Genomic DNA, 9,490 nt, shown 5'->3' with positions numbered 1-9,490 from the left:
ACCGGTCTCTGATTGGTTACCCGGGGAGTGTGGGAACGGCCGCGGCGGCGGTTTCACACGAATGGGGAGCCGCCGCCGGCCGCTATAAAAGGCGGGGGGGGCGCCCCGCCACACGCACTCCGCGCGCGCCCCGCCGCACGCGCCCTCCCGCCACCGCCGCACGCGCCTTCCCGCCACCACCACCGCGCCATGCCCGCCGATACGGGTATGGAGAAGCCGACCGCGTCCCCCATCGCCGGCGCCCCGGCCAGCGCCAGCCACACACCGGACAAGCCGCGGAGCGCCAGCGAGCACCGGAAGGTAAATGGCGGGTGCCGGTTGGGAAGCAGCAACGGTGGCGGAGGCGCTGGATGGCGGCGAACCCGCGGCCGTGCTGAGGTCGGTGTCGGGGTTGAGGTTTGGAGGGTGGGGAAATGGGATGGGTGAAGGGAGGCTTACCGGGACCGGTCTCCCCGCAGTCATCCAAGCCTATCATGGAGAAGCGGCGCCGGGCGCGGATCAACGAGAGCTTGGGGCAGCTGAAGACGCTCATCCTGGATGCGCTGAAGAAGGATGTAAGTGGGAGCAGGGGCGCTTTTGGGGCTCTAAGGGTCTGCGTGTGGCGGGGGGGGGGGTGGTGGTTTGGGAATCAGCCCTCACGGCACCGCTCTCCCTCCGCAGAGCTCCCGGCACTCCAAGCTGGAAAAAGCAGACATCCTGGAGATGACGGTCAAGCACCTCCGGAACCTGCAGCGGGCCCAGATGACGGGTAAGTTGTGGGGCTCACGGTTAGGGGGAGCGGGGTGCTCGACTTGGCCGCTTACCCACCGCCCCTGTGCCCCGCAGCAGCGCTCAGCGCCGACCCCACCGTCCTGGGCAAGTACCGGGCTGGATTCAACGAGTGCATGAACGAGGTGACCCGGTTCCTATCCACCTGCGAAGGGGTGAACACGGACGTGCGTACCCGCCTGCTCAGCCACCTCTCGGCTTGCCTGGGTCAGATCGTGGCCATGAACTACCCACCACCGCCTCCACCACCGCCGCCTCCAGCCAGCCAGACCGCACATCTGGCACAGCAGCCCCTGCACGTCCAGCTGCCCCCCGCAGCAGCCGGAGCAGTGCCCGTGCCCTGCAAGCTGAACCCTGCCGAAGCCCTGTCCCCCAAAGTCTATGGGGGCTTCCAGCTCGTCCCTGCTACCGACGGCCAGTTTGCTTTCCTCATCCCGAATCCAGCTTTTCCTCCCAGTTCCGGACCTGTTATTCCCTTGTACGCCAACACCAACGTCCCCGTGTCCGCAGGCAGCGGGTCGGGAAACGCATCCGCCACCCCATCAGCATCCCCCGTGCAGGGGTTGACATCATTTGGGGGCAGCATTGTTCCAGCATCCCAGGCGGGAAGTCCCGTTGGAGAGCGCAGTGAATCCGTGTGGAGACCTTGGTGACTTGCCTAAACCGATCCCCATTCCCTAAGAAAAAAACCCAACAAACTCTTCCGTTGGCTCCGTTGTATGGAGCCCCCTTGGGGTGTTTTTTTAAGCAGCTTGAAACAGAAAGGAAGGAAAAGGACCTCGCTATGAACCTGCTATTTATTCTATTCAGAGGTTGGGATCTCGACTTGTATTTTTACTCCTTTAAAATGCCTTTATTTGAGATACTTTCTTTTTTTTTTTTTTCTAAAATAAAGATTAAAAAGTGAGAAATAGTTTTGTAACAGATATTCAAAAGTCTAATGCCAAAGTTGTTTGTATCCTGTTTGTCTGTGCGTGTGTGTGTGCCTGTGGTAAAGACCTCCAAAAACCAAGAGAAATGCAGGTGTTTAAATAAATAAACTCGTTGAAATAGATGTTTTTTTTTTTTTTCCCCATTTCCTTTTTGGTAGGTGAAAGGGGCAAGCTCAACCTAAAAACTGTGAGGTTTATGGCTTTAATAAGGGGGAAAAGGGGAGGGGAAAGGTGCTGGGGTTGAGGGGGGTTAAATGGCTCCTGAGAGCTTTGCAAGTGTCATGTTCCCACTCGGAAGAAAGAGATTCCTTAAAACCTCTGCTCCTGGAACCTGAGGAATTGTGCTGCTTGCTACCTGCTCCGATTGCTCCCGCAATAATGCTGCCACAGGGATTGCGTTAGGGAGGGAGAGGAGGGGGGGAATGCGCACAAAAGTTACTATCTCGCCTACAAAAGAGGCAAGAGAGTCTGTCCCTATTGTGAGGAGGGTAATTAGAAGGTATAAAGGGTCTCATCGAGTATGCAGCGGGCTCTTTGGGAAGTTGGGAACCCTATTGAAACGCCTGGGAACCGGGAGCCGAGGGTTAATGTGTGTCTTTTTTTCCCCTTGCCACTCTCATTGACAGGGCCAGATAGACTCTGATACTCAATGCTGTTGTAAATTCAATTGCCTGGCCTCACAATGCCTACCTCATAAAAGAGAATAACTCGGGGTTGTGGCTTTTTCTTTCCTCTCCAGTAAGCAAGGGGGCTGAGGAAAAGACAGTTTTGCCACCCATTCTGACTCACCCCCAGTGCTTGAATCCTGGCCAAGTGGAAGCAATTGCAGCCTCACACACACACACACACACACACACATGGAATGAACCGCTTCCAATTGTCACCAATTAATAAGGCCGTGGGGTGGGGAAAGAGCCATTAAGAGTGAATGCACGCTATGGAAGGGAAAGCTTTGTGTGCTGTGCTCCGAAATGATGAGGTGGGGCTATCATGTAATCTGCCAGAGCAAAGCCAGCAGACACATGTGCGTGCCAAAGCCACATCCAGAGGCATAACCCATCTTGGCTGGGCTCCTTCCAGCCTCCAGGCTGTGGGATCCTCATAGGCAAAGCTGATTTCTCCTGCCTCATCCCCAAGACTTTAGGCTTTTTCTGGTGGGAGCAGCAGCGTTTCATGAAGATGAAGAGCATCCAATACATGCAGCAGGCCCAGGGATTACTTCTTTTTAGCATCATAGAATCACAGTGTGGTTTGGGTTACAAGGGACCTTAAGGCTCCTCCGGTTCCAACCCATGGGCAGGGACCCCTTCCACTAGAGCAGGGTGCTCCAAGCCCCTGTGTCCAGCCTGGCCTTGAGCACTGCCAGGGATGGGGCAGCCACAGCTTCTCTGGGCACCCTGTGCCAGCACCCCAGCACCCTCACAGGGGAGAACTTCCTTATATCCAACCTCAATCTCCCCTGTTTCAATTTGAGCACGGAAATGCAATTGCATCTTCCAAGGTCTACTTCTGTTAGCAATGTTCTGTGAGAACATGGTGTTGTGTATGTGTGTTAAAGCACATTTATCCCCTTCGGAAGGCGTTTTACACCTTTGTGCTATTTCAGTCGCTGTTAGATACAGGACCTCAGGCTGCTCGGAGCCTGATACCGATCCAGCCCAGCAATTCCCCTGCATCATGGGCAATGGATGAGTGCTGAGCGCTCTCCATCCCACCACCAGCACTACGTATCCGTTTGAATCAGGAGGTTCCCAGGAGGTTTTGTTATGCAATCACAGACATAAAAATCATGTTACAGCAATTCTCCATCCCCCACAGCCCGTTGCTACCCCTCCTCTTCTGTCTGAAGAAGGCTTGGAAGAGCAGATGAAAGCCTGCCCGTCGCCTGCCTGTAACTATATCCCTCCCCTGGGCACCACCGTGTCTCTGGATGTGCTCCTCACTGCCCATTCTCCGCTCCCCCCCCCCCCCCCAGGATCACCCCTAGATCCAGCACACCTATTGATGAGATACCCAGGCTGCAGTGCTGGATTCAGGCATGGAATAAACCCCCTTCCCTGAGTGGGTGCCCAGTGATTGCAGCAGTGCAAACACAACATGCACCACGGCGTTCCTGGGGGACATGCATCTCCCAGCACGCCAGGCAGTCATTCACTGCTCTGCCTCTGAAGCAAGGCCCTGAATGCAAGCACATGAGGGTACCACCATCGTTTCAGCCTCCATCTAAACACTGCGTGGCCCCAGCACCCTAGTTTTATGTCCAGCATTGCAACCTGCTCTCTTTTTGAGAGAGACTTGTCTGTGCTTAGGTACAGGGGTACACAAGCTGGGCATGAGGTGCATGGTGCCAACAAACTCCCATGCCAGAAGCTCAAAATCCATCCGAGGGATGCCTCCATACAGCATACATACAACATACAGCTTTAAAAGAGAGAATCATAGAATAGTGAGGGTTGGAAAGGACCTTAAGATCCTCATTCAATCACTGCCTGCTCTCAGGTTATACCCAGACACAGCTGCACTTCTAGCTCTACCAGGCTATTCCTCTACAACCGAGGGGCTGCCACATTCTTTTCAGGGCTTTCTATACAGCTGCTTTTCCATGTTGTGCTAAATTTGGTCTTATCCCTTTAAAGGGGCAGTAAAAGAGCAAAGTTTGCTGCTGCTGCGAGGTAAAAGTCCAAAGGGATGGACACAGCGCCAGAGCGATAATGGGTAGGCAGAGTGCAGCAGCCCATGGGTGCAATGGAATGGCCTGGGTGTGGTGGAGCCAGGCGAGATGGGAGGAAGACAGTGGTGAAACCCAGCCCGTGATGCCTCCTTCATTTGAACTGCAAGAGCTCCAAGGGAAGAGATAATGGGAATGCTGCTAACTAGCCATTTCCTGACACGAGGCTAAACAGAGCAGGGAATTCAGTTCAAGCCTCAAAACTATGTGAAATGTGTATGGGTAGCTGAGCTCTGCCTCCACAGCCCTGTGGCCCCAACAGGCATCCCCTGAGGAGCACTGGTTGGTGCAAGGAAAGAAGCAAATCCCCTTCCAGCTTCCGAGCTGGCCCAGTTCACCAGCCACATAGAACCACCTGGGGAAAGCACCTGAGGCATTGGCTGAAGTCTTTTTCCCTTCCCATATCCCACCCTGGTGCCTTTGCCTTCCTCTGCTTAGGAGTTTCCTGGAGCTTAAGTGTCCCAGGGTTATCCTGCAGGCTGCCTCACACAGCTGCTTCCTTGCCCTCTGCCTCCAGCTACATCTCACGCTGCTGCTTCACTGTTGTGATGCTCAACTGAGCGATGCAGCCTGCAGCGAGCATAGAAGCCAGGGAAAGGGGAGGCAAAGCCTCCGTGGGGTCTTCCCCCATCCCAGTCCATTGCCAGCCTCCTGGAAGGTGGCATGGGGCTGCTTTAGGGGTTTGCATTTTGGAGGGGTGGGGTTGTATTCCAAAGCCAGAGAGGGAGACGAGCGCATCCCTGACCCCCTCAACCCAGCGCGACCGAGGCAGGGATGCCGGCACACACCGCCTTATCCTTTCGGCTGGTGCATCCCAGAGACCCTCTGAGGAGAGGGAGCTCTTCCCCGTGGCTCAATGGCTGCAGCCAGATTTACTCAGGCTGTTAAGCTGATTAATTGAAATGAAGTTCCTCCAGAGAATCGGCGTGTTCTTTGGGGTCAGGGTCACAACACTGAGACGCTTAATCAGATCTTTCCATTTAGCCCCTCTTAGGCAGGCTGGAATGCGGGCTCCTTTCAAAGCAAGGCGCTTGGCGCCAAATTTCTGCTCTGCTATCTTGCCTCTTCCATTACATTTAACCAGCACATCCATCATTATGAAATAAAACCCAACGCTCCAAATCCAGCTCAGGTGATCGTCCCGCAATCAAAGCCGGGAAGGAAGAAAACCCAACGCAAGCTTGCTCTTGCTGTTGTTTCAAACAGCCACGCAGAGTGGGGAGGAAAGGGTAACTGTCACTCTGAGCCAGGCCTTTCGGAGGAAGGGGGCAGATGTTTCTGTGTGGATAACAAATTCCTTTATCTGACTGAAGCATTTCTCTGGGGAAGGTGGAGGAGGTTATTATAAGGTTACCCTGGACTATTGTTAAAGAAAGGGTTTGTTCATTGCAATTCAAGAGCCCATCATATTACCCGCAGATAAATCACTCCTGCATGGCTAGGGAACAGCTCTTATGCAACACACAAGGCAGATCCCACACGCATTAAAGGCACTGAAAGCTTGTCCATTGTAGACCTGATCAGGCAGAAGTTAGCATAGCCGATCAGCACATACGCTCCTTCGGTCCTAACTCGGTCCCTCTAAGCAGAAGGATGTTTCTTACAACTGGAAGCACTGATTGAAATGGATGTAATTGTTCCTAGTTCTTTATTCTATCAGATAATTTGGGGCCAGTATCTACATTTCACTGTATAGTAAGATGTTTGTCATTTCAGTGGCAGGATTAGGAGTGCAATATATGTGCAATCGCAGCGCTGCATAAGCAACTAAAGAACACCACACACACACCCCCCCTCGGTAATGCTTGGCTTATATGGGGGGATTGCCCCCAAACCAAACCCTTTCCCATTCACTACTCTCAAGTCCAGGACAACAGGCACAAAGTGTAGTTGCAGACACCTACGAGTTGATAAAGATACCAGGCCCCACCAGGCTCTGCACAAGCTATCAGGGCTTTAGGGAAGTCAGGTTAAGAACCGCTGAGTTTTGCTCTTTAAAAATCAGCCTCTTTAAAGCACCTTTAACTAAACAGCAGCATAAAAAGTGTCAGTCCTTGACCATAGAATCATCCCAGACCGGTTTGGGTTGGAAGGGACCTTAAAGCTCATCCAGTTCCACGGGCAGGGACCCCTTCCACTGGAGCAGCTTGCTCCAAGCCCCTGTGTCCAACCTGGCCTTGAGCACTGCCAGGGATGGGGCAGCCACAGCTTCTCTGGGCACCCTGTGCCAGCGCCTCAGCATCCTTAGTTTAAAGCCATTCCCCCTTGTCCTGTCCCTACATGCTCTTGTAGAAAGGTTCCAGTCCTTGGTGTGTTTAAAGCCTCAACAGTTGATTTTCAGCGTAAAGATCCATGGTGCATCCCCACTTCATTCCAGCAAACAATCCACATCTGTCTTTGCCTCCCCTTTGGTTTCTGATCTGTTAGCAGACAGCTCTGGGCTGAGCCATCCCTTTTGGGTCTCCCCCCACAACCCAGACCTTTGTGGCTACAGGCAAGACCATACCCTTTGGATGGATGTGCTCCCCCTGTGTTTCCCTCTCTGCCTGTGTGAAACAGCACGGCTTCTCAGAGGCAGATATTGGTAAACAGGCTGGTTTGCAACGAGGAGAAAGATTCCAAGGCCAAACCCATAAAAATAGACTGCAGCAGATGGGAAGAAGGCAAGAGGTGGGTTTAGCAAAGGCCAACGTCAGGGGCTCTGAGCAGCCCATGTTTCTTTGACAGCATTTGGGTGCTAAAGCAGCTGACAAATACTAAGGGCAGAGGGTCCCTGTGCCTTATAGAGGGGCAGGGGCAGGTGAGGAGCTGCGGAGCCCCGTGGGTGGGATGGTGCGAAGGCAAAAGGCATCTCAAGTCAATTAGCAGCATTTAGAAGCTGTATGTAAGTGTTGCTGAAAGCAGGCAGCTCCTGGGGTAGGGTTTTCTCATTAGGGCTCTTTGCATGTCTAGAGGTGCTCTTCTCCCCCCCCCCACCCCCTTCAAATCTGGTGTATGAAGTGCTCTGCACAGATTTCCTCTGGGAAGACAAAGCAGCATCACTTTGGAGAGCATGGGTCAGATTCTGATCCTGTGGTTGATACAACTGAGGTCAGAGCCTGTCCCTTTGCATAGGAGGACAAAAAGGATACCAAAGTTCCACCTCCTCTTTGTGAATCACGGAAGAGAGCCCTGACCCACTGTGATGCACTGGTGGACCACAGTATTTTGCACAAGAGCAGTGGCGCAAACCATAGTTACCTGTCCACATCTAGTCAGAATATAGGCATTGTGCACCCCTGCCATTCCCCTTCCATGTCCCTATAACCTTCTTCCCTCTCGCCAGGGGCTGTTATTTGGTGCCATGTATGATAAGGCTGCAGTGGGACTGAGTGCTTGAGTTCTGTAGGGTCCCCTCTTATATCTCCCATTGCATCCTAGGTCTTGGAGCAAGAGATGAAGAAACGAGAAGGTGGAACAAATCCACACGCTAGCAGCAAAGGCAGCGACGTGTTATTGCTGCCGTTATCTGCCTGTGCTCTGTTAGCATCAACAAGCCTCCAGTGAAAGAATGGGACCCTGCTCTGCAAGACACTGACACCCAAAGAAATGAGATAGGACGTGAAGAGCGGCCATACCAACGAGCAATTTTACAGCATATTTTGCTTTGTGAACAGCTTTTCCCACTCTGAATCCAAATGGGAATTATCTCCCCTTCACCAAAAGCTTCATGGCTCCCTTTGCATAACAACCTTGGAAAGAGAACAGCACAGAGCCACACACAAAAGCTACGAGATGTCACAAACTGCTGCTGAAGACTCAAATAGACTAAGACACATGTATTGCCTGGTTATTTTTAGTGGGTACCAAAGTGCAGCGACCTGGCTCCGAGGAGCCAATTCAAGTGCCTCAGAGCATCTCAGCTTGACTGCAAAGAGCAAGCCGTTAGGAAGGATGCGGACTGGTGATGGGTTCACCTACCAATGTGACCTGTGCTATAGACCTCCTTGTCTGTCCCCTTCATGCCAAAGTGGACTATCCTTCAATACCAGAGCGCTTACAAGTGTTGAAGTGCCCTGGCCGCTGGCTAGAGCAGGACTGAAGCTGACTGTGCCCCTTCTACACATGTGAAGCGCAAGGTCAGCCCACTAACAAGAGACACAGCGACATCCTTTAGATGCTTTCTCTTCTTCCCCTTTGCCCTTCACTTACTGCTGTTAAAACAGCTGCCAACACACGTTAACTCAAGGTAATGTAACCTGCTCAAAACAGAGGTTTGCTCTCAGAGGAGCAGGACTGCTGTGGATCCTGCCTGTGTCCTGCAAGCAAGGGGGGTACTTGGTTTGTTTCCATCGGTTCATAGAACCAGAGAATCATGGAATGGTTTGGGTTGGAAGGGACCTTAAAGCTCACCCAGTTCCCCACGGGCAGGGACCCCTTCCACTGGAGCAGCTTGCTCCAAGCCCCTGTGTCCAACCTGGCCTTGAACACTGCCAGGGATGGGGCAGCCACAGCTTCTCTGGGCACCCTGTGCCAGCGCCTCAGCATCCTCACAGGGAAGAGCTTCTGCCTAAGAGCTCATCTCAGTGTCCCCTCGGGCAGGTTAAAGCCATTCCCCTTGGCCTGTCCATCCATCTCTTCAGAACGGGAATAAATACCCAGACTCCAGCTTTCCAGATGGGAATTACCATTTGGGGTTTGTCTGCTGTCAGGTCAGAGACCAGTGCCATTAGCCCCATCCTAGGTGTTATGAAAAGATGCAGATTGGCATCTGCCATGGGATGGATAACTCTGCCTTCAGCAGCCACACTGGCAGCTCACTTCTTTGTGCCTAATGGTTCACGTGGAGGCTGCGTGGTAGAACAGACCCAGTGTTACTGAATTACAGATTATGGCTTTGAAGGCAGATTCTGCTCGAGATAAATGGAGCTCTTGTACCTTCACTTTCATCCTAAATGCTCTCAAGGCTGTGGGATTCTCTCTGAGCTCTAAGGTTTCAGCAGCCTTTGCTGTGAAATCTCAGAGGAGCAGTTGGAGACACGTTATGCCCTGCTGCTGGAGAATTGATTTCCCACATCGGCTG

The 9,490-nt window shown here is 52.8% G+C and overlaps 1 protein-coding gene across 3 annotated transcripts; it reads left to right on the top strand.

Moving 5' to 3' along the window:
- Positions 1-125: 125 nt before the first annotated feature.
- HES4 (hes family bHLH transcription factor 4) lies at positions 126-1,822 on the top strand. Of its 3 annotated transcripts, none has more exons than XM_057432383.1 (4): positions 126-300; positions 459-554; positions 661-748; positions 826-1,822. In XM_057432383.1, exons 1-4 carry the CDS (start codon positions 190-192, stop codon positions 1,419-1,421), a joined length of 891 nt encoding a protein of 296 aa, XP_057288366.1. In that variant the 5' UTR covers positions 126-189; the 3' UTR covers positions 1,422-1,822. The 3 variants fall into 3 exon arrangements, with proteins under 3 accessions (XP_057288366.1, XP_057288356.1, XP_057288348.1); XM_057432373.1 differs by having other exon boundaries at positions 126-378; positions 829-1,822; XM_057432365.1 differs by having other exon boundaries at positions 126-378.
- The last annotated feature ends 7,668 nt before the right edge of the window (positions 1,823-9,490 follow it).

This window comes from Pezoporus wallicus, unplaced genomic scaffold (assembly GCF_028554395.1).
Source record: "Pezoporus wallicus isolate ANWC-B61680 ecotype Strahan unplaced genomic scaffold, APGP_CSIRO_Pwel_v1 contig_8006, whole genome shotgun sequence".
NCBI lineage: Eukaryota > Metazoa > Chordata > Aves > Psittaciformes > Psittacidae > Pezoporus > Pezoporus wallicus.
This window is presented reverse-complemented; position numbering and strand designations above follow the sequence as displayed.

Coding starts and splice junctions, on each gene's coding strand:
- HES4 (XM_057432365.1), top strand. CDS start 190: ATGCCCGCCGATACGGGTATGGAGAAGCCGACCGCGTCCCCCATCGCC. Junction 379..458: donor GAACCCGCGGCCGTGCTGAG/GTCGGTGTCGGG, acceptor GTCTCCCCGCAG/TCATCCAAGCCTATCATGGA. Junction 555..660: donor TGGATGCGCTGAAGAAGGAT/GTAAGTGGGAGC, acceptor CTCCCTCCGCAG/AGCTCCCGGCACTCCAAGCT.